The following is a 24,939-nucleotide window of genomic DNA, read 5'->3' on the forward strand; positions in this document are numbered from 1 at the left end:
GCTCCGTAAGAAGCATTTGAAAGCCCTGGAGTGGCCTAGCCAGTCTCCAGACCTCAACCCCATAGAAAATCTGTGGCGGGAGTTGAAAGTCTGTGTTGCTCGGCGACAGCCCCAAAGTGTCACTGCTCTCGAGAAGATCTGCATGGAGGAATAGGCCAAAATACCAGCTACTGTGTGTGCAAACCTGGTAAAGACCTATAGTAAACGTTTGACCTCTGTTATTGCCAACAAAGGTTATGTTACAAAGTATTGAGTTGTATTTTTGTTATTGACCAAATACTTATTTTCCACCCTGATTTACAAATAAATTCTTTACAAATCCTACCATGTGAATTCATGGATTTTTTTTTTTTTTTTTCACATTCTGTCTCTCACAGTTGAAGTGTACCTCTGGTGCAAATTACTGACCTCTGTCACCATTTTAGGTGGGGGAACTTGCACAATTGGTGGCTGACTAAATACTTTTTTGCCCCACTGTATCTGTAATTTTTGAGAGTAAATTGACAAAGAAGTTTTCATCATCCCAGTTCGGAGCATAAATGCTGGCTAAAATTAGTCTGAGTCCATAAAGTTGGCCAGCAACAATAATATAACGGCCCATGGGATCAAATAAAATGCTTGATACAGCAAAAGGGATGCTTTTACCAATAAGGATATCCAATCCTCTTCAGAGTTAAAGTTGGAATGGAATGTTTGGCCAACCCAACTATTCTTCAGTCTATGTTGGTCTGCTATACAAAGGTGATTCTCCTGCAGAAAAGATATGTCAGCGTTGAGATTTTTGAGGTGTATAAGCACCTTTTTGCGCTTAACAGGGTGATTCATAGACTTAACATCCCAGCTTACAAAGTTGGCTGAATAACCAGTACGCTTCGCGTGTTTGTTGACAGCAGCCATAGAGTTATCTAATCAGAGAACAACATTATGCATGAATATGCACCCCCAGACTCCGAAAGGAGAAAAAAAGAAGAAAGAAAGAAAATAGAAAAAATTCTGGCAGTATCCCAAACCCTGTCACCATGTAGAACCCGGTGACCCTGAATCCCCATCTGAACAAGACCACACATTGGAATGCTGGCATTGGGGAAACACTAGGACCAAGAAAAAAACAAAAGACAAGAAACAAAACTGGCAGCCGCCTGGCTATCACTCCGAATGAAATAACATAGCACCTTAATAAACACCTTAAGTAGTGCAAACGTCATTTATCCAGCCTTAACATGATGTGGTATTAACGAAGTAATTACGCTGTCCACTAGAGCTGGGTGATAGAACGATAACGATATCTATCGCGATATAACTTTTACTCGATAGAGGAAAAAAAAAAAAAAAAAAGGTCAGCCAATCCAAATTAAGTAGCGCAGAGCCGAACCAATCACAGCCACAGCGTCACGTCGTGTGACTTGTTACCTACAGCACAAGTGCCAAGCCGCACATTGTGTATTTGTTTGGGAAGCAGCCAGCGACCGTAATGGAGGAAATGAGTGTGCCGACTAGAAAAATCAACCGAGCGTGTCCGAAGAGAAAAAAGATGATGGTTCCAATGCCGGAGAGATTGTCGAACGGAAGAGCCATAGAAGTTCCGTAGTGTGAAGGTATTTCGGCTATTTCAAGTCTGACAAAAAACAGAGTAGCGTGCACTGTAAATTGTGCCGAAAGCAAGTCTGGAAATACAATAAACTGGTGCATGCGTCACACTGTGCGCCACGTTATTTTTTCGGTGAAATAAATTTCTACAATACTGTTACTGTTAATTCTACTCGCTGCAGTGTTTAAATGCTTACATATACACACAGTTACTGTCCCTCCACACATACGACTCAGTTCTGCTTCTATGCCCCAGCTTTGTTTACTTTTTCCCACCGAGGCTTCTAGACTTCTGATTGGCCAACATTTCTGCACGATTAGGAATCTAGCTCCACCTGCTGCTTTGGCATGTTCATAGCAGCGTTTTCCTTCATTTCTGCCTTTATGTGTGGACGGGATTATTTTTTTAAAACGGAAAATTTCCGTTTTCAAAAATACCCGTGTACGTGTGGACATAGCCTCAGTCTCTGACTGGAAGCGCTAATTCGTCATTCAGCTTTTGTCAGACTAAAGTAACTGTTAAAACTGTTTGAAAAGCTCAGCTATACAACAAGGAGAGATTGATAATTTCCTTTTAGTTCTCAGTTTATTTGATATTGACAAAAGTTAGTCAGTTTTGTCTGTTCTTCTGTAAAACAAACTAAGACTTATTTTTAGAATTAATATTTTGTTTCTAAGTGGAATTGACAATTTAGTAGTCTGTTTCGTTTGTTCTATTTTGAAACTTAAACGCTTTAGCGGCTGCCTTTTGTGTAGTTTGCAATATTTGCCTTTATTTATCTGAAAAAGTCTCATGTTCCTTAAGTACATCTACCCTGTTGAACTTCATCCATCCATTCTCATCCGCTTAATGGATGAACTTATTATGGGAAATAAATATTTAAATAAAAACAAGCTGCTGATTATTTCACATTTTACTTGTGAGCAACGGCACATTTAAATCTTACAAATATAGTTATTTGGCTTATATCGTGATATATATCGTTATCTCCTGGAATGAAAAAAAACATATCGTGATATGAAAAAAATCTTATATCGCCCAGCTCTACTGTCCACCAAACCATGTGTCTTGCGAAGCCCATCATCTGCGACTGGCTAGAAACAAGTCAGTCAGGAGGGGAACTTCACCCGGCAGTTTCACTTGGTAAGATGACGTTTTTCACGTACACCATTGCCTTCTCTGGATCCAGAAACTCCTTACTCTCGCCCCTAAAAGATATACGCAGTCTCTCTGGAAACATTCCGTAGCGGACATCTTGACGCCCTCGAAGCAGGTTCCTCACGTCCTTAAAAGCAGAGCAAGCTATGGCAATGCTCGCGGTGTAATCAGGAAAGATGGCCACAGGGTTCCCCTTGTGTTGCAACTGACCCCGCTCCCGGGCCTGCCGTAGCACATTGACGCAGTCTTGGTAATGGAGTTTGGCGATGATAACTTGAGGTTTCCCGTTAGATCTTCTGGGAGCAAGGTCTCTATGTGAGCAGTCCACCAGGATTTCTTCATCCAGTTGCAGAACATCTTTCAATAGAGTAGAAACTGAGCTGGTCGAGCTGGAACTGGCATCCTCCGCAACACCCACAATATGAATATTGCACCTCCGCATTCTTGACTCCATATCTCCATTCTTTTCTTTTAAGCAAGCAAGCTCAGTCTGTAATCCTGCAGCCGTCTCTTGGAGGCTGACAACCTTGTCCGACCATAATGATAAACCCTCTTTCAGGTGGCTAGTAGCGGACTTGACATTGTTAATTTCTGAGCGGACTGCTGCTGTGTTGTTAGCAATCTCCGTCTTAACTTCTCTTAGTTTGTACTTGAGGTAGTTGAAATCCTCTGCAAGCGGACTTGTCAGTACTCACCTGATAATCGTGGAGATATCATCTTTCAGAGAGGAGAGGATGTCCGATTTCAGACCTTCATACTCCATTGCGTTTCCTGACTGCGAGCTAGGCGACAAGCTAGGCGACGAGCTCCCACTTGCTTAAGTATAAGTATGCCGGCCCCTCGGGTTTAGATGCCCTTCCGGTTGTAACCACTGGTCCGTTTTTCCCCGTCGGTCACAGGTGTTAGGGGGAGTGATAGTTCGTTTAAATTATCCTTTAAAAGGGGCTTGGAATTGTTAAAATATAAGCTAGACAGGCGTGAGCCCAGTTCAACATGCCTAACTCCATTGTCGGCTAGGTAGCGCCCCCGAAGTCGGCGTACTTCAACAGCTCCTGAATGAAGTCTTCGGCTGCTCTCCTCGGTGTCTGTTCACAGTTTATTGTGATCACGTTGAGAGAAGGTTGAGAGGGTGTTTGGAAAAAAACACCAACTAATCATTAGCTCAGCATGCTGGGAGAAGTTGATGGTTTGCTCGCTTGTTCAATTATTTCCATCTTACTTTGACTGCAGATGTAACCAGACATATTCCAGCAGGATTTGTAAAAAGCATTTTAACAGACACACAAAGCTGGAAAAGTCTTCATAGTCTTTTTTTCTTTAGGTTACGAGCAGTTGTCTAAGCATTTCACTGCATATCGTACCGTGTATGACTGTGTATGTGACAAATAAAATTTGAATTTGATTTGAATTTGGTGAACCTCTCGGCTTGTGATTGGGAGCGTACGCTCCCGTCTACGATGACATTTGTACGTGCTGCTGAACACTTTAAGGTTTAAGATTTAGGGCAGTGCTGCTGTCTGTTCACCTTGTTGACTCTTGAAACCGACACCTTTGCTCTCGAACTGCATTTGTCTTCTGGGATACATTGATTGTCCTCGAAGCTTGTTCTTTAGTGTAAGATATACATGGGGATGAAGCTGAATAATATTCAACCAAAACACAGGCTCGGTGTGGTTCCAATTATGTTAATCTATCATTTTAGAATAGAATAGAATAGAATTCAACTTTATTGTCATTGCACATGCACAGGTACAGGGCAACGAAATGCAGTTTGCATCCATCCAGAAGTGCTTTAGTGATATAGGTATATTACAATATATATTAGCAATAGTATAGATATGTAAGTATATTACAGAAATGGGTCTATTGTGGTATGTTATAATGTACACATTATGAAGTATGTTGTGAATATTCTATAACTAAGTATGTACAGGCTGTAGTGAGTACAAGCTATGTACAGGCTATGAACAGGATATAAATATGAAAAACTATACAGAATATGAAATAAATAACTTTACAGAAATCTGAGATATACAGCTATACAGAAATGGGAACTGTGCAAGTTGTAAACAGTTGTAGGATTAAAGATTATTGAATGTACAGAATGATTATTTACACAGAGCTATACAGTAGTGCAGTTAAGATAAGTGAGGGTGTAGATAGTTTCTACAGAGGCTATATAAAGTGCTAGTGGTTGTGAGTGGTGGTTCAGTCCATGTTATTATTGTGTGTTTGAGGGTACAGTTGTCCATTGTGGGGGTGTGTATGTTCAGTCCATGAGTTTAACGTGGGTCAGATGTCAGGAGGCAGAGTTCAGGGGTCTGACAGCTGTGGGGAAGAAGCTGTTCCGGTATCTGGTGGTCTTAGTCCGGAGGCTCCTGTGGCGCCTCCCAGAGGGCAGGAGGGTGAAGAGTCCATGTGATGGGTGACTGGGGTCTTTGATGATTTTCCCAGCCCTTTTCAGACACCGCTTCCTGTAGATGTCTTTTATGGCAGGAAGTGGTGCTCCGGCGGTGCGCTGGGCAGTTTTCACGACCCTCTGCAACGCCTTCCGGTCCGAGGCAGAGCAGTTCCCGTACCAGACTGTTATACAGTTGGTCAGGATGCTCTCGATGGTGCAACGATAAAAGTTCACCAGGATGTCTGAGGACTAGGGATGGGTATTGATAAGATTTTAACGATTCCGATTCCATTTTCGATTCTGTTTAGCGATTCGATTCTTTATCGATTCTCTTATCGATTCTTTTTTTTTTTTTTTTTTTAAAGGAGAACACTTAGAACTTTGTTTTATATCTTCTCTTTGAACAAGATAGAAATTTAGGAGTAACATGGCCTTACAAACCCAACAGTGAGATCTTAAGAGATCCAGCCTACGGCTCTTCAATGGGGTGTCACAGGGTCCCCAAGGAAAAAAATTGTAAATGTAAAATAATAAAATAAATATTCTTCTGTAGCAATAACAAAGTATAACATAAATTGTTCTGTGGCAATTACACAAGAATATCCAGTAATGTCCCTGCCCACAATTAAACACATTCACTTACCTAAAATCGGGGCATCTGCTGTGGCAAATGGGTTCAAGCCTTTGACCACAAACTTAGTCACTGCTCGGTGACATTCGTCTATCCTGGCCTGAAAGGAGACGCTACCGGTAGACTGCAGCGAGAACTGCCAGCGAGCGCCAGCCAGACTCTGTCTGTCTCTCTCATCATGGTCACCTACATGTACAGTAATGGCAGGTCTTGTAATAAGGCAGATTGCGCTAACATAATATGCACTGTTAGTTGATTATTTACCTGCCGCATTAACGGGAGAGGACGTGCAAACGTTAGCGCTGCTGCTGGGTTGAGAGTCACGAGTCCGGAGCGGAATTAAAAATGCGTGTCATCGCGTGTTTTGTGAGCAAATGCTTTTGCATATTCGTAGTGTTTCCTCCCTTAAATGAAATATCTACTTTGCAAGTTGCCCTGTTGTCATCGGTTCTCATAAAGTATAATCAAACTTTTGAGCGTTTGAGCCGCTTAGGCGCCGTGTTTCCTGCCAGGTAAATGACGCTCCGCAACGTGGTGACGTCATTCGGGGCGACTGGAATCGATAAGGGAATCGTTTGCAAAAATGGCAGTTGGTCGTCCAGGTGAGAAAGGGCTCATCACACAGCCTTGTGGTCATTGTGATGGTAGATGAGCAGTGGTTATCCAGCCGGACATGTTGGGGGCGGTTGGTCAGGAAGTCCAGTAACCATTTGCAGATGAGGGAACTGATGCCCAGATCTGTCAGTTTCCTGATGAGTTGTGAGGGGTGGATTGTATTGAATGCTGAACTGAAGTCTATAAACAGCATTCTGGCGTAGGTGTTGTTGTTGTCCAGGTGTGAGAGGACAGAGTGCAGTGCGATGGAGACTGCATCCTCTGTGCTCCTGTTCTGGCGGTATGCGAATTGGTGGTGGTCCAGGGTGTGGGGGAGACAGAATTTGAAGTGTGCTAGGACCAGCTGCTCTAAGCACTTAGTGATGATGGGGGTGAGTGCTACTAGTCATTGAGGCAAGATGGGTTGGAGTTTTTGGGTATCGGGACGATGGAGGTGGATTTGAAGCAGGCCGGTACCACAGCGTGGGCCAAGGAGAGATTGAATATGTCTGTGAGCACTCCTGCAAGCTCCCCAGAACACGCTCTGAGAACACGCCCGGGGATGTCATCAGGACCTGCAGCCTTGTGGACATTGATCCTGCTCAGCACCGCTCCTACATCGGTGGGGGAGAGAGTCAGAGGTTGGTTGTCTGGCGTCATGTCTGCTTTGGTTGTGGTTGTGGGGTTCCCTCGCTCAAAACGAGCATAAAAGTTGTTGAATTCGTTGAGAAAGGAGACATCAGAGGATGCGGGGGAGGGTTTGGTGGTCCTGTAGTCTGTAATGGTCTGGAGTCCTTGCCACATGCGTCGGGGGTTGGAGTTGGAGAAGTGTTCTTCTACCTTCTTTTTGTAATGGTGTTTGGCTTTTTTGATGCCCTTCTTTAGATTAGCCCTGGCTGTGCTGTAGGCGTGTGCATCTCCTGACCTAAAGGCGGGGTTGCGGGCCTTCAGGAGGAGACGAACATCCCGGTTCATCCAAGGCTTCTGGTTGGGGTACATGGTGATCCGTTTCTGGGTGGTGACACTGTCTGTGGTTTCGGAGATGTAATCCAGTACAGATGAGGCGTACTGGTCCAGGTCTGTGTGGGTGAACATATTCCAGTCTGTGTTTTTAAATCTGTCCTGGAGCACTGCCTCTGTCCCCTCTGGCCACACTTTAATTGTCTTCACAGCAGGTTTCACACGTTGGATGAGTGGTGAATACCTAGGTGTGAGGAACAAGGAGAGATGGTCCGATTGTCCAATGTGGGGGAGGGGTGTGGCTTTGTAGGCTCCAGCCAGGTTGGAATACACATGGTCTAAAGTCTTGTCTCCTCTGGTGTGGCAGGAGACATGTTGGTGGAATCTGGGGAGGACTGTCTTTAAGTTGGTGTGGTTGAAGTCGCCAGCAACAATAAAAGCAGCCTTGGGGTGTTTATTCTGGTGTTTGTTAATGGCTGCAGAAAGTTCTTTCATGGCCAACCTAGCATTAGCGTCGGGGGGTATATACACGGCAGTGAGTATGATCGAAGTGAGTTCTCTGGGGAGATAATAAGGTCTGCATTTGACCATTAAAAACTCTGCATTAGGTGAGCAGTGACTCTCAGTAGTAGTGGAGTTCATGCACCAAGCATTGTTAATATATATTTTGTTCTGGCTGCTATGCCGTGGTGGACATTGATCCAGTTCCGTAGTCACCTGTAATAACAGACTGAGACACTTATAATATCATTTTCATCACTGCTCAATAACACTTTCCCTCTCTTATTCTTCTATCCACATTTTAACACATCTCTTTCCATCACTTCTTACAGACACTCACAAACACACTTCTCTTTACTGCATTCCTCAGTTTCTACACACTTCATACTCCATGTTTTCTGTTCCATATTTCTGAAAGAGGAAAAAAAAATCATGCAATCAAAACCTGGATCCCGGCTGTACTGCTGAGCTCAGTGCTCTTACTATAGTAAAGTGAGAGTGATATTTCTATAACTAATGTGATATGATTAAATATGTGATTAATACATGAGAAGAAAAATCTGCCTCCACAACACCTACAGGCCAGTGGACACTCTTTCACTGATGAGGATGTACACATCCTGGACAGGGAGGAACGCCAGTTTGAGCGTGGCGTCAATGAGGCCATCTACATGAGAAGGGAAAGACCATCCCTGAATCGCGGAGGGGGACTAAGGGGACATCTTTTGCCATCTTACAATGCTGTGATTACAGCCATTCTCCAACTCTCTGTGAATGGTACTCATGGCCATTGATCAGTGGTCATGAGAATTTACATAATTATGATGAAGGAACTGACCTACCAGCCCATTGTTCCTTCAGTGGTTCTAGTTACTGTTTATAAGATTGGGGAAACCTGCAGTCAGCTGAGACTGAAGAAGTCACTTGGATGAGTGACGAAACGTTTCTCCCACTGAAAACGCTACGTCCAGATGAACAGAATCAACTTTTCGAGATTTACTTACCTGAATGATTGAGCATGCATCAAGAAGAATTTAGAATGGATTACCTTGCTGAATCCTTTTAGACAAGGGACTTAGGACTTACTATCTAATCGTGTCCCACATAGATGATGTTCTCCAGTGCCCACTGTAATGTGGAGAAGCTCACTTTACGATTTTTTGATCAGTAACAAGACAGAACCAGACGTGGAAGCTGCGGGATGCTGGACGGGCTCAGCTGAACCTCTAGCTGTCATGGTGTAGCTGAGATATAATGTACGAATTGTGAACATTCTCAAAACTGTATTGTACATAGGTTATACTTTTTTATTGTGTGAACTTTATTTTTGTGGAACTAAGGTTCCGTGTGTTATTGTTGAAGTGGGACATTAATCAGTGTAACGCCACCTGCGGCCACATTGCGGGTGTGGGGTTTCCTAGCCAGAGCTGTACGGACTCCACACTGGTGAGGCACGCTTTCTGTAGCTCTTCTCCCTGTACTAAATTATCCATAAAAATTCGGTGTATTTGTCTTTGTTAAGTATTGGCTCCTAGGGTTAAAAGCTCTCAAAGTGTTTTCAATCGCTTTGAGTGAGAAAAATGATATTTGGAACTGCGCTTTATCTGTTGTATCATCCGTTTGTGTGGAACTGACTTGTGTTAAACAGGGTGAGGAGAAGCCTGCTGCCGCTGTGTGACACTGATTTTGCTGCTGCACTCTGTTTTATAGGTATGTGTAAATGTGTAGTTTTTGTTTTATGTGTATAATGAGCTCATGTCATGCTCTGAGCAGTATCTTCAGCCATGTTGGGAAGAGTTAAAAAGTTGTTTGAATATGTATTATGCAATTGACCTATTTTAATGGGAATTTGAATGTTATACGTTATTGTTAGTGATTCCATAATTGTCTCTGTTTTACCCCACTGTAATATTTGATTTTGAAGTGGCGGTTGTGAAAATTATTATTTTGATAAGTTGTATTTTCTTTTATATGATGCAAGCAGAGCTGTACGGACTCCACACTGGGTGAGGAGAAGCCTGCTGCCGCTGTGTGACACTGATTTTGCTGCTGCACTCTGTTTTATAGGAATAAACCCTGTTTCCAGCCAGTCCGTGTCTGTTGTCACAACGCAGTCGACCATTTCACATCTGCTACAATGGCAGGATGCTGGATGGGCTCGGCTGAACATCCAGCTGGCGTGGCAGGGCGAGCAGGTGCGAAAACCTCTGGCTGAGGCATGGCAGGTGACGGCATGGCAACCACAGACGGCAGGGCGGGCTCTCCAGAGCACTCAGCAGGAACTGATGGCGGAGCGGGAGCTGTGGAGTGCTGGGGTGGTTCGCCTGAACCCCCAGCAGACACTAGAAGAGTCTACACAAACTGCTCAGTGACCCCCATGGAAGCAGAAACAGGCTCTTCGGGAGGTCCGGAGCAAAGTTAGTCCTCCAAATCAGCCTCTGGATCCAACCTGGCCTGGGTCTCAGTCCCACAGGGGCTTTGCTGAGCCTCACGGCTAGCATCTCCAGTGAAAACAGTCTCGAAGCCTGACTTCTTAGAAGCATGGGTCGTGGCATGATCAATACACAGAGATGCTAGATAATTGTGCAAAGGGATAAGATGTTCTGTGGAAGACTTGGGCAGTAACTTGTCAGTCTTAGTCCTTTCATGAACATGAACAGTCTCTTCATAACCGGGCCAATGAACTAGCAAATCTGTGTTGATTTTAGCTTCCTCCTTAGAAAAAACACGCGGAACACAGTCACCCACCTCATGCTGCTGTAAGCCGCGGTGATGACGTGGACACCGCCTCCTCCTGGAAGCCACGGTTGTGGAAGCTGGCGCTGCCATGGCTGAGGTGAATGTGGTGCTAGAAGCAGCCACTGGTTGTGTCCAGGAAAATGCAGCACTTGTCTGCTGCTGCATCGACATGGACCTGGAGACAGGCGGGAGGCTCAACACGCCAACTTTAATTCCTGTATCTGGTGTAGGGAGAGCTGCGTCACACAGGGGCTGGAGTGATTCGGTCTGCATGCTGAGGGACTTGCTGCTTTGGCAGTGAATGGGAAACTCCTCCAGTTGTAGCCAAAAAAAGTCTTTGTGCTGCTCCGATAAGCGCTCCACAAAAAACAGGTTGGCAGCAATAATCCGACATAGCAGGACCCGAATAGATTCTTTCTCCACCTCCTCCCCTTGAGCAGAGAAGATAATCCAAAATCCATGGAGCTGTGTGACGTGGACACTGTTAAGCGTTCAAATATTGAGGAGGAATACAGGAGGGATTCAAAATCACAACACTTGTCCAGGAGGGTTGGGACAAACGATGATTTTAATAAACACACGTGTGGGGGGATGAACACTGTCACACACTCAGCGTCAATCTCCGCCCAATAATACACAAGCAGTTGTTTTTATAGCATCACGGTATTATTTATGATGCCCCCTCATGCGTCAAGCAGATACAACCCATATGGAAAAGAAATAGTAAAAACTTATATGATTTACTCATGAAAGTGGCCACTTTCATGAGTAAATCAAAATAATAATTTTGATAAATTTTGATAAATAAATAAATTCTCCATTTGTAAAATAATTTTAGAATTCCACATTAACAAAGTGAGTTTCGAAATGTTTTTTAAAAACCTCATTACATTTCAACCATTACCATCCTAGGGGCGCTAGGATGGTAATGAGGTGCTTGAAATGTTGTAGGTGGCTGAGTTTATACTGCTACCATTGAGACTGATCGGGACTCCGTCTTTGTGGATCTATGGAAGTCCATATATACAGGGTGTAGCATCCCCTGGGTAAAGGTGGTGATCTGCAGGGGGGTCAGGGGTTTTTCCCTTTCAAGTTCTTGTAGGCAACTGATGACTTTCTTTTTGTAGTTGCTTCTGGGGTTTCACCTTGAAGCTTCAAAGGTATTGTTGTCACTGAGGAGTTTAGTCATGTTTATTTGATCTGCTTCTTTTTGTCAGGGATAAAATACACATATATATACTTTTTGTGTCCCAGCTGAGTAACAGGAGGAGAAGAGTCTGGTGGTGCAGCAGAGGAACAATTTCAGCCATTTGGACTCAGCTCAGCCACTACAGAGGAAACAATGTCTTCAACACAAAAGGTGAGAAGAACATCATAGTTACACTGTTATTGAAACTGTGTGTACAGCTGGTCGGTTTTTAAAAACCTGTTAACAGCAGCTTTATCTTTTCCATCCTGGGCTCCTCCATATATACAGAATCTACATTCACAACCAAAAACCACAGAAGTTGCAAGAAAATACAAAGATCTTATTTTCTCTACACACATTGAAACCACAATATCATCAGTTGAACTGAAAAAATTTTCTGAAGTTATATAGATTCTTTGATGATCAATATTTCTTCAATATTGTCATTTTGTACAACTCTCATTGTAGGACATCATTGTAATGTGATACTATCACCAGAAGGTGGTGGTAACACACCAACAATGTGTTTTTTTGACATGTTTGATTCCACCAATTTCAGTTTGTTCCACGACTGCATTTCACTCACTGCCTGTGTTTGTATCTCTGTCACTGCAGGACCAACATGGAGCGAGAAGTCAGCGCTCTCAGGAGGCTGACAAACCTCACAGAAGAAAGGGAGAGAAAACCTACAGCTGTGATGAGTGTGGGAAGGAATTTACCCTGGCTGGACACTTAAAACAACACCAAATCATCCACAGTGGAGTTAAAGCGTACAGTTGTGACTTGTGTGGAAAGTCTTTTACACTGGCTCAAACCTTAAAAACACACCAACTCACTCACAGTGGAGTTAAACCTTACAGCTGTGAGTTTTGTGGAAAGTCTTTTACCTTGGCTGGACACTTAAAAACACACCAACTCATCCACAGTGGATTTAAACCTTACAGCTGTGAGTTTTGTGGAAAGTCTTTTACCCAGGCTGGGGGCTTAAAAACTCACCAACTCATCCACAGTGGAGTTAAACCTTACAGCTGTGAGTTGTGTGGAAAGTCTTTTACCCAGGCTGGGGGCTTAAAAACTCACCAACTCATCCACAGTGGAGTTAAAGCGTACAGTTGTGAGTTGTGTGGAAAGTCTTTTACCTTGGCTGGACACTTAGAAACACACCAACTCATCCACAGTGGATTTAAACCTTACAGCTGTGAGTTTTGTGGAAAGTCTTTTACCCAGGCTGGGGGCTTAAAAACTCACCAAGTCATCCACAGTGGAGTTAAACCTTACAGCTGTGAGTTGTGTGGAAAGTCTTTTACCCAGGCTGGGGGCTTAAAAACTCACCAACTCATCCACAGTGGAGTTAAAGCGTACAGTTGTGACTTGTGTGGAAAGTCTTTTACCCAGGCTGGAGACTTAAAAAGACACCAAATCATCCACAGTGGATTTAAACCTTATAGCTGTGACTTGTGTGGAAAGTCTTTTACCCAGGCTGGAGACTTAAAAAGACACCAAATCATCCACAGTGGATTTAAACCTTATAGCTGTGACTTGTGTGGAAAGTCTTTTACCCTGGCACAAACCTTAAGAACACACCAAATCATCCACAGTGGATTTAAACCTTACAGCTGTGAGTTGTGTGGAAAGGCTTTTACCAAGGCTGGAAACTTAAAAAGACACCAAATCATTCACAGTGGATTTAACACTTAAACCCCCCCAGAGAGCAGTCATAAGGGAATCCACACAGGAGAGACACCATACAAGTGCAGACACTGTGACAAAAGCTGGTCACAATCAGGTCATAGTAACAAAGATGAAGATGGTAATATTGTGTATCTGAGTGACTTTTAGGTCTTTATGTCCATCCCATGTCAAATCGGAGCAGAAACAAAGGTGTTGCATTTATATTTTTGTTGAGTGTAGTTTTTTATCTTGTAATTTTAACCTGATTGTTTGGAACAAGTCTGATCAGTAAATTTATGGAGTTATACTGAATGAACTCTTTGGAAAAATGAAGACTCATTTTCTTTCAGTAAGCTGAGTGTTGTAATGTAAACAGTAAAATGTAATTGGACATTGGCAGAGATGCTTTTTATTTCAGGCGACGTTCAGAATAAAAACGTTGAAGGAATTCCCTGACTTACAATGTCTTTGTTTAGAAGTGGAGCGACGCACATGGATCCATTTCTCAACCCTGTCGTCACTGTGGTGGTGGGAAAGAGTTTCTCTGTGATCTTTGTGGAAAAACTTCTAATCATCAACGGGACCAAAAACCACATCAACGTAGCCACACTGGAGACAAAATGAACTACTGCAAAGAATGTGGGAGAGGCTTCCACACACCAAGTACATTAAAATACATGACCTCTTCCACAGTGGGGTCAAAAAGCACATCTGTGACCAGTGTGGGTCATCCTTCACCACTGGACGTGAGCTCAATGAAAAAGCATAAGGGAATCCACACAGGAGAGACACCATACAAGTGCAGACACTGTGACAAAAGCTTGTCACAATCAGGTAACAAAGATGAACGTACACACATGGAAGTGAACTTCAGCTGTGACAAGTGTGACAAGAGTTTCAGGAATGTCAGTTCATACTCCGAACACAAACGATCCCACGCTGTAAATAAACTGTTTCACTGTTACCAATGTGCAAAAACATTCACTTCATTATCTGCTCTGTGCAAACATCAGCCTGATCATGCAGGACTGAAATCACTGGATGTTAATAGGAAAATTGTGCTTGGTAGTCAGTATAGTCTTTCAATGATATAAGTTTGCATATGGTAGAATGCTGCATGTAATCATTTGTGTGTAGAAGTATATAGTTGGTGGCATATTGAAAGAATGTCTCATCCTAGGAGTTCTGTAACATTCTAGGGTGTTCACCCCCACATCCTAGGAGCATGGGAGAGGTCGTACCTTGTCTTATTGTTTTACGGTAGGATTAACGTAGCTATGTCAGTTTAAATGCTTTTTTACATATAGATGAACTGTTGGATTTTCCAGACCAGCAGGTTAAGGGAAGTCGTTTATGGGGCCACACTCTGAACCCCCCCCCCCCCCCCCCCCCACACACACACACACACCTCCACATTCCAATGTAAGGAACAAACGCTCCCTGAAGTATAAATAAAGACCAGGGCAGTTTCTCAGTGCGAGTCTCAGTTCTGGAGACTGCCCTTGCTAGCAAGAAGTTCTGTGTGTTTCTCTTCTCTGAGTCTTTACTGAAGAAGTGTTTTAGAGTATATTTCTTAACACTGGATCACAATGAATCTGAAGAGAGAGAAAAATCCTCTTCTGGTTTCAGGCTCAGACTTAAAAACCTTGAGATCAGGCTCCACAGAGTTCAGATGGAATCTCCTGTAAAGAGTGTCAGCTGATGCCAAACTTGGATCTGATGAGGGAGCTCTGATTTCTGGACCTGCAGTGAATAATCCTGAATGTTACATTTAGGAAGCTGCATGTATAGATATGCATATCAAGTTTATTATTTTTCCTTTGAGGGATTTTAATTCTCTAAAATGTTATCCCTGTTACATTTTAGTCTTTGTTTCCTTAGGACACAGTAGTGTTTAGTAGTTGTATTCATTTTATGTGTTACCTAGAGCTGGGCGATATGAGATTTTTTCATATCACGATATGTTTTTTTCATTTCAGGCGATAACGATATCTATCACGATATAAGCCAAATAACTATATTTGTAAGATTTAAATGTGCCGTTGCTCACAAGTAAAATGTGAAATAATCAGCAGCTTGTTTTTATTTAAATATTTATTTCCCATAATAAGTTCAACAGGGTAGATGTACTTAAGGAACATGAGACCTTTTCAGATAAATAAAGGCAAATATTGCAAACTACACAAAAGGCAGCCACTAAAGCGTTTAAGTTTCAAAATAGAACAAACGAAACAGACTAAATTGTCAATTCCACTTAGAAACAAAATATTAATTCTAAAAATAAATCTTAGTTTGTTTTACAGAAGAACAGACAAAACTGACTAACTTTTGTCAATATCAAATAAACTGAGAACTAAAAGGAAATTCTCAATCTCTCCTTGTTGTATAGCTGAGCTTTTCAAACAGTTTTAACAGTTACTTTAGTCTGACAAAAGCCGAATGACGAATTAGCGCTTCCAGTCAGAGACTGAGGCTACGTCCACACGTACACGGGTATTTTTGAAAACGGAGATTTTCCGTTTTCGTTTTAAAAAATAATCCCGTCCACACATAAAGGCAGAAATGAAGGAAAACGCTGCTATGAACATGCCAAAGCAGCAGGTGGCGCTAGATTCCTAACCGTGCAGAAATATTGGCCAATCAGAAGTCTAGAAGCCTCGGTGGGAAAAAGTAAACAAAGCTGGGGCATAGAAGCAGAACCGAGTCGTATGTGTGGAGGGACAGTAACTGTGTGTATATGTAAGCATTTAAACACTGCAGAGAGTAGAATTAACAGTAACAGTATTGTAGAAATCCATTTCACCGAAACAATAACGTGGCGCACAGTGTGACGCATGCACCGGTTTATTGTATTTCCAGACTTGCTTTCGGCACATTTACAGTGCACGCTACTCTGTTTTTTGTCAGACTTGAAATAGCCGAAATAGCTTCACACTACGGAACTTCTGTGGCTCTTCCGTTCGACAATCTCTCCGGCGTTGGAACCATCATCTGTTTTCTCTTCGGTCACGCTCGGTTGATTTTTCTAGTCGGCACACTCATTTCCTCCATTACCCGCTGGCTGCTTCCCAAACAAACACACGTGCGGCTTGGCACTTGTGCTGTACGTAACAAGTCACGCGACGTGACGCTGCGGCTGTGATTGGTTCGGCTCTGCGCTACTTAATTTGGATTGGCTGACCTTTTTTTTTTTTTTTTTTTTCTTTTTTTTTTTTGAGGACAAGAGCGGCGAGGTCTATCGCGATAGCTTAATTTCTCTATCGAGTAAAAGTTATATCGCGATACATATCGTTATCGTTCTATCGCCCAGCTCTAGTGTTACCTAAGTTAAATTTCAATCCTTCATTCATCATAAATCATTTTCTTCCAAAACTACAAATATTTTCACAGCAGTTGCTCTTAAAACCTCCAAAATGAACTAAATCTGTCCACCAGCTTTGAAACAACACCTGCTGTGACTTTATGTCCAGAAAAAAGAAACTCAAGCTAAACTGGTTTTGGGCTGTACTTTCATATAATGCCAGTTTGTACCAGAACATGAAGCAGTGAGTCAGTGTAACATTTATTTAATTAGGCAAAGACCACATTCATATTCACAGTGGCAGCAAAGAAATGTTGAAAGTTATAAACAGCAGCACACATCAGGACCATTTTAAAGATCACAGGTGACTACTTTTACTTAATTCAAATTCTGTTAAACCTCTAATTTTTGCTCCTCCTTTCACTTTAGTGTATTTAGTCCTTGAAGTCCACATGTTGTTTTTTTAATGAATTCATTTTGATCCACATGTTCTGCAGCTGTTTTCCTGTTGGAGTTTGTATTATGAAATCCTGATCATGTTAAAGCGTTAGTTATATTTGATGAACTCTGTAACGTTTGTCTTATTAAACAGTGTAACTGCTCCTGAAGGTTTTTCATGTTCGAAGTAGAATGAAGGGCCATGCTCCAACTGATGTTCAGCCAGTATTTTAATCTTCTTTTCACCAGCAAACACCGTGAAAAACTATGGTGAAATGATCAATGAAAAACACGGATATTACATCAGGAGAACAAAAATTACAACTCAAATAAAACATGCACACAAAGTAAACGCACCAACACACTGTTTGCGCCTTTCTACTGAACATCCATGAGCAATTGTAGTCCATATCTTCAATATTTCCACCTTTTACACAAGCCAGCATTCTCTTTCTGGCTCGAGCCTTCAGTCTCTGGTGACATGTGCGTTTAATTGAGCATCACCCCAAAGCACGCGCACCACAAAGCGTCACACTCAGGCCCACCAGTAGGTGGCGACAACACAACATGAATCCAGATTAAACACCAAATGTTGAACATTGCAATTACATAATAATTACATTTCAATGCGACAGCTACAAACAGTTTGGTGTGAAAAATGAAGAAATGGTCTCAGAACAAGTAGTTTGAGCCCTGATTTCTGATTCAAACTAATTTAACTGTTTTCAGTGGTACATGTGGAGGTTTATCACAGGAGGAGACACACCGACACATATTTCCTTTCAATTTGGTTTTCTACTTGTTTTCTATCTTTTTAGTTAATTAACTGATTTTAATTCTCAGATTTTGCCACCTAATTCATTATTTCCAAAGATATGCACGTGGCACAGTAACAGTATCTTTAGCAGTAGCTTGGGACCTGACGGTAAATGTTTACTTTGTCTCTCTGAGATTTACTGATAGAAAACTTTGCAGAGAGAACAACACAGTATGAACAGTCTTCTCACAGGTACTGATAAAGAAACAAATATAGAGTTTCTCTTAATTTTGCTTCAGTTTGTTTTCTGTAATCTTGAGCTTCACATGTTAAGTTTACAGATGGTGAGCTTAAGTTGCCAGAATGTAATGTTCCTACAAAAATACAGGCTAAGTGTGTACCTGTGTTAGTGATTTAACTGAGGCAGCTCAACAAAGCCAGTCCTTCTTTGTATTAATTGACTTGACAAAACCAACAAACCCAGGTGAGAGATAAAGGGTATCACAACAGTGGTTTTCTCTTATTTTGATCTAATACAGGGGACATTAAAGTCACTTTAGCAAAATGTATTTTAATAGTTGAAGGTTATTGGCAATAGCTGTTACGGCCCTGGCCGTCTAGAGTTTGTTTCTGTGCTATGTCTTTAAGTATCTACAGGTCCTTCCTGATAGGAGAGCTGGCGGTGGGTTATTGGTCCCCTCATCATGTGGCTGTTTTTAAAACATCCCTCACCAGCAGTTGTTGGCGGCAGCAGGTGACAGCAGCAGCAGACCCATCCTTGGCCTCCAAACTTTGTGACATTCGTGTGTGTGATCCTTAAGACCTACAGAGCTTTGGACATAGTATGTAGACACATTTTCACTTGTAAAGAGTAAACTGTAAATAAGCACTGAAGCAGAAGAGGAGAGCTGCCTTAATATTCTCCTGTTCATTTCAGTTAGGGAGTTAGGTGTAGCATGTGTCCTTTGTTTGGTTTATGTTTCACATAGGGTTTAGATAGCACCTCCTTTCCTGACTTAGCTTGTTTTTTTTTTTGTTGTTGCTTTTTTTTTGGGGGGGGGGGGGGGGGGGGCTTGTTATTTCGGGCTTTGTTCATCCCAGAGTAAAGTTTTTCAGTGTAGATACAAATGAACCACCGCTCACTTCAAAGATTGGCTTCTGACTATGGTTTTTGGAACCAGGGTGGGGTCACTTCCTTTCCAACCCTTATGTTATGTTTCTGTACCCCTAGAATGGGGCGTAACAATAACCTACAAATATGACTGATTGGTTCTCTTATTTGAGCCCTGTGAGCTGAAAGTCACCATATTTTCATCAATCAACAAAATGCAGTGAATGAACAAAAGATAAATCAATAAGTGGTGTAAACACCTTTTGCCTTCAAAACAGCATCAATTCTTCTAGGTGCACTTGCACACAGTTTTTGAAGGTAGGTTGTTCCTACCAGCTTCCTCACATCCTTCTCTCTCTTCATGTAAACCCAGACACACTCGATGATGTTCAGGGTTCTGTGGTGGGCTGTACTATCACTTCCAGTACTTCTTGTTCTTCTCTACACTGAAGATAGTTCTTAATGACTTTGACTGTATGCTTGGGGTCATTCTCCTGCTGCAGGATAATTCAAATTCACTGAATCATCATTTGAATAGAGACAAATACATTCTTACTGCTGAGTTGCAGCTGTGGGTGACATGGGAAATTGTTACCTGCAGAAAAAATTGTTGCTGCAAGAAGAACAGAGTGTAATCAGTGTTTATTAGTGGTGTCCTTTGGTGTACTGCAGTGTTTAGGATGACGTTTTACTTCAGTGCAGTTCAGTGATGGATGGAGGGAATTTTATTGTAGTCACAGAGATCCATAACAGGGAGCAGGAAAAGAGTTCCACTGGATCACAATAATAAAGTCTAAGAGAACAAGATGTATTTAATTTTATCCAATCCAAACCATCTTTATTTATAAAGCACTTTAAAATACCCAGCACAGGACCAAAGTGCTATACAGTAAATCGGAATCAGAAAGGGTTTTATTGCCAAATGTTGAGCAGGTTTACAACATTAGGAAATTGCTGCCTCTGCACTCAGTATAACAGAGTCTAAACTTATTGGTGCTTGGAGTGAATGGGTCATTTGAGTGTGCAGACAAGCAACAACATGCCCCAAGTAAAACTGTGTTGCAATGTGTATGAAACTTATTGATACTTTTGGAAGCATCATTGGAAAGAATAAACTGTGTGTTATGCTGTGTGTGTGACACCTTGTTTTGGAAGGGGAGAGGTTTCCTGTTCTTTGTGCGTTCTGATAAAGGCTCTGTGGTGATGGGAATATGTTTACAAAATGCTGACCACTGTGAGTATCTTTGACCTCTGACCTTGTGACCAGTCAAAGTAGCAAATACACAGTTCCTATTTCCTTCTTTAAATTACATGTGGAGTCAGATCATGACTCCCGGACCTGGAGTGGCGCTCAACCTAAAGCTGACTGCCAGTCAAAACTGCCATTCATCTTCCACAGTTTAGGTCTGTGCCCATTGTATTTCCATATGTTCTATTGTTGTTGTTTTTTGTTTTTTTTACTGAAAAGGGTGCTCTTTGTCATATAAATTGTGTAGCATGTTCGATTGAAAATGTGATATTATACAGAATCTATATTTTTATTTTTATTTTTTTGAACACATCTCAGGAATAACTTCTTAAAAAGGTGGAAAAACAGAAGTTTATATTTTTGTTGATATTGTGGTAGCACTCTTTCTACACTAGTTGGTGTCTTTAGTTCATAGTAGTTTTCTATCACTTTGACTTTCCAAGTATTACTGCTATTTATTGTGGCGTTGTTGTTGTTGTTATTACTATTTGCATAACTTTTTCCTTTTTGGCACTTGCAGTTAAATTACCTCTCTAACTGAAGTGCTCTTGGTCATCATGAAAAATTTCTGTTAAAGCTAACATTTCAGCAAAATATTAATTGTACCTGAACAAAAAAGTCTGTATTTTATTTTCAAAACTGAAGCTGTGCACTTTTGAAATGGAGCAATAACAGTTTTTCAGAAGCTCATAAGAATGGTTTTATGAATGTTTTTTTTGCATCAAACAAATATAGTTGAAATGTAAGGGTATAAATATGAAGGCTTTGCAGTTTTACACTTTATGTACTCAGTTAACTTGTTACATTTGTAAATAACTGTTCCTTGTTTTTTGTACTTCATCTTCGGTGTCCATACACATTTCTTTTTGTGCATTTGCTGATTTGTCATTTTTGTTAGAACATGGCAATAGGTATTTTGCCAAAAATAATAAGAAGGAATCAGGGAATTTGTTTAGAGTGAGTGAATTGCAGAAAAATAAATATTCACAATATCAAAGTGACCACTCAGGATTACAAAGGTCACAGTGACTACAGCCTCTTGTGTATTCTCACCGTTCATTGTTTTCATTGTAGCGGAGACTAAAATGTGATCATGACTGTCATCAGTTCACGTTTTAAAATATGCCTTGGATTTTTGATTGTGGAGAAGTCTCATTTTGAGGTTCATTGGTGTAAAGGGGGGAAAAGGAGAAGATTTGCAAAATAAAAATGTTGAATTCAAAAAAAAAAAAAGGAAATTGCTGCGGTGCTTAGTGCAAACATACTGTCATAAATAACGCTTAAATAGACATGAGAAAAAAAACAAGAATAAGAATTAAAAGTGCTAAGTAGATAGATATATACATGACTGCAGGTGGTGATCAGTGCCAAACATGGAATCAGAATCAGAATCAGAATCAGAATACTTTATTGATCCCTGGGGGAAATTATTTTTTGTTACAGTGCTCCATTTTAAACCAACATTAAGACAAGACAGACAATACGCTAACTAAGAATAGTACAATATATACATATATATACATACATACATACATACATACATACATACATACATACATACATAAGTCACTTATAAATAAATATTTGGAAAAGAAACATGTGTAGTTGTAGCAGCAAACAGTGTGTTAAGTGGATGTGTTGTACAGGGAGATGGCCACAGGCAGGAATGATTTCCTGTGTCGTTCAGTGGTGCTTTTCGGTAATCTCAGTCTCTCACTGAACGAGCTCCTGTGACTGACCAACATGTCATGGAGTGGGTGGGAGGTGTTATCCAACATTGTCTTTATCTTGGACAGCATCCGCCTCTCCGACACCACCTTGAGGGAGTCCAGCTCCATCCCCACAACATTGCTGGCCTTACGGATCAGTTTATTAAGTCTGTTGGCATCTGCGACCCTCAGCCTGCTCCCCCAGCATGCAACAGCATAGAGGATCGCACTGGCCACCACAGACTCATAGAAAATCCTCAGCATTTTCTGGCAGATGTTGAAGGACCTCAGTCGCCTCAAAAAATAGAGACGACTCTGGCCCTTCCTGTAAAGTGCTGTGGTGTTTTTAGCCCAGTCCAGTTTATTGTCAATGTGTACTCCAAGGTATTTATAGTCCTCCACAATGTCAACACTGACCCCCTGGATTGAAACAGGGGTCAAGTGTTTCCTGGTCTTCCTGAAGTCCACGATCAGTTCCTTGGTCTTTGCCACGTTGAGCTGCAGATGATTCTGCTCACACCACGTGACAAAGGAGTCGACCACAGCCCGGTACTCTGTCTCATCATCCCTGCTGATGCATCCAACCACCGCAGAGTCATCAGAAAACTTCTGAAGATGGCAGGTCTCTGTGCAGTGGCTGAAGTCTGTGGTGTAGAGGGTGAAGAGGAAGGGGGAGAGGACAGTCCCCTGTGGTGCCCCTGTGTTGCTGATCACCTTGTCAGACACACACTGTGGGAGACGTACATATTGTGGTCTTCCTGTCAGGTAATCAACAATCCAGGACACCAGAGAAGCATCCACCTGCATCGCTGCTAACTTATCACCCAGGAGGGTCGGCCTGATGGTGTTGAAAGCACTGGAAAAGTCAAAAAACATGACCCTCACAGTGCTCGCCGGCTGGTCCAGATGGGTGTAGACACGATTGAGCAGGTAGATGATGGCGTCCTCTGTTCCGAGACGAGGCTGATAAGCGAACTGAAGGGGATCCAGATGTGGTCTTACTATGGGTCGCAGCTGGTCCAGGATGAGCCTTTCCAGGGTCTTCATGATGTGGGAGGTCAGTGCCACGGGCCTGTAATCCTGGGGGCCACTGGGACGAGGCGTCTTTGGTACAGGGACGAGGCATGATGTCTTCCACATCACCGGGACCCTCTGCAGACTCAGACTCAGCATAAACAGTTTATGAAAGACTCCACACAGCTGGGGGGCACAGGCCTTGAGGACAAGGGGACTCACTCCGTCTGGTCCAGCAGACTTGCCTGAGTGAAGTCTCCTCATTTGCATCTCAACCTGGTATTGAGTGAAGGTGATGGGTGGGGGAGGGGTGTCAGGAATCTCACAGGAGGCAGCATGTGAAGAGAGAGGCTGGCACAGTGGTGTGGCTCTGGATTCCAGGCTGACTGCAGGTGAGGTTGTGGGGGTGGGAGCAGACACTGTGGTGTCGAATCTATTGAAAAACAGATTCAACTCGTCGGCTCTATTCTCACCTCCCTCAGCTCCCCTGCTGTTGGTTGGCCTGAATCCAGTGATGGTCTTCATGCCCCTCCACACCTCTCTCATGCTGTTCTGCTGGAGTTTCCACTCCAGCTTCCTCCTGTAATTGTCCTTAGCCTCTCTGATCTTGTCCTTTAGTAACACCTGGACCTTCCTCACCTCCTCTTTGTTGCCCCCTCTGAAAGCCCTCTTCTTGTTGTTGAGGAGGGCTTTGATGTCCTTAGTCACCCACGGCTTGTTATTTGGGTAACAATGAACAGTCTGAGCTGGAACAATGGAGTCGGTGCAGAAAGTTATGTAGTCTGTGATACACTCAGTAAGCCCATTGATGTCCTCGGCGTGAGGCTCACAGAGTGTTTCCCAGTCGGTCACCTCGAAACAGCCCTGTAGTTCCGCTATTGCCTCCTCTGACCACCTCCTAACAGTCCTGGTGGTCACAGGTTCCCTCCTCACAATTGGCACATAGCGGGGGGTGAGGTGAATCAGGTTATGATCTGACCTACCAAGTGGGGGGAGGGAGGAGGAGCTGTATGCATCCTTGACGTTAGCATACAGTAAGTCTAAAGTTTTCTCTCCCCTGGTGGGACAGTCCACATATTGTTTGAATGTTGGTAGTGTATTGTCCAGTGATACATGGTTGAAGTCACCCGAGATCACAATAAAGGCACTCGGGTGCTGAGTCTGTAGCCGAGCTATGGCAGAGTGGATAGTGTCACATGCAGCTGTGGGGTTAGCAGAGGGGGGAACATAAACAGCCACCAAGATGACGTGAGAGAATTCCCTGGGTAAATAATACGGCCTGAGTCCAACAGCACACAGTTCAGTGTCCGGGCAACAAATCCTTTCTTTGATTGTTATGTTGGCAGGGTTACACCACCGGTTGTTAACTAAAACAGCAAGCCCACCTCCTTTACGCTTACCGCTAGCGATGCTGTCCCTGTCCGCCCGAACAGTGTGGAAGCCTTCCACGGAAGCATTCTCATCGGGAATGACCTGGTGCAGCCATGATTCGGTGAAACACATCAGGCTACACTCTCGGTATTCCCTCTGACTCCGTACCAGTGCTGAGAGCTCGTCGATTTTACTTGCCAACGATCGCACATTTCCCATCACGATAGACGGCAGACACGGTTTAAACCTCCTCCTCGCTTCGAGCCTCCGCTGTCTCACCGTCACCTTTTTTCTTCTCTTCTGTCCTTGACCTCTGCATCCCCGATGTGTTTTCCTCCAAATTTCAGCTGGTACTTCTGCGGGCACTTCTGCGGGCCTGGCCAGCGAGCCGGCCGGCATCAGGGCGATCAGCTGATCTCTGGAGTAAACAGTCCGTGCGTGTAGGAGATGTGCCGCGGTCCCGTTCCATGATAAAAGTAACAGTTCCACGGCCACCAGAAGAACAAAAACTCTCTCAATCCACATGATTGAGTAAGAGATAGAAAACGGAGGAAAAT

At 42.8% G+C, this 24,939-nt stretch overlaps 1 protein-coding gene and 1 long non-coding RNA gene across 12 annotated transcripts in view; one reads left to right on the forward strand and one right to left on the reverse strand.

The window, feature by feature from the left end:
* The window catches only part of LOC113011046 (uncharacterized), a 30,490-nt gene extending 8,969 nt beyond the window's left edge, over positions 1-21,521 (forward strand). The window contains exons 1-4 of one of the 11 annotated variants that reach the window (XM_080299176.1): positions 6,296-9,279; positions 9,482-9,543; positions 9,815-11,932; positions 12,377-21,521. In XM_080299176.1, coding sequence (XP_080155302.1) covers positions 11,915-11,932; positions 12,377-13,459 — 1,101 coding nt within the window. In that variant the 5' untranslated portion in view covers positions 6,296-9,279; positions 9,482-9,543; positions 9,815-11,914 and the 3' untranslated portion in view covers positions 13,460-21,521. The other 10 variants (XM_080299171.1, XR_013906526.1, XM_080299170.1 and 7 more) reach the window with 10 other exon arrangements.
* LOC145425831 (uncharacterized) lies at positions 4,451-6,307 on the reverse strand. The gene is made up of 2 exons (XR_013906590.1): positions 6,043-6,307; positions 4,451-5,964 (listed from the first exon to the last, which is right to left on the reverse strand). It is a non-coding gene; the product is annotated as an uncharacterized LOC145425831 (long non-coding RNA).
* Positions 21,522-24,939: the final 3,418 nt, after the last annotated feature.

This window comes from Astatotilapia calliptera, chromosome 3 (assembly GCF_964374335.1).
Source record: "Astatotilapia calliptera chromosome 3, fAstCal68.1, whole genome shotgun sequence".
In the NCBI taxonomy this organism is placed as follows: Eukaryota; Metazoa; Chordata; class Actinopteri; order Cichliformes; family Cichlidae; genus Astatotilapia; species Astatotilapia calliptera.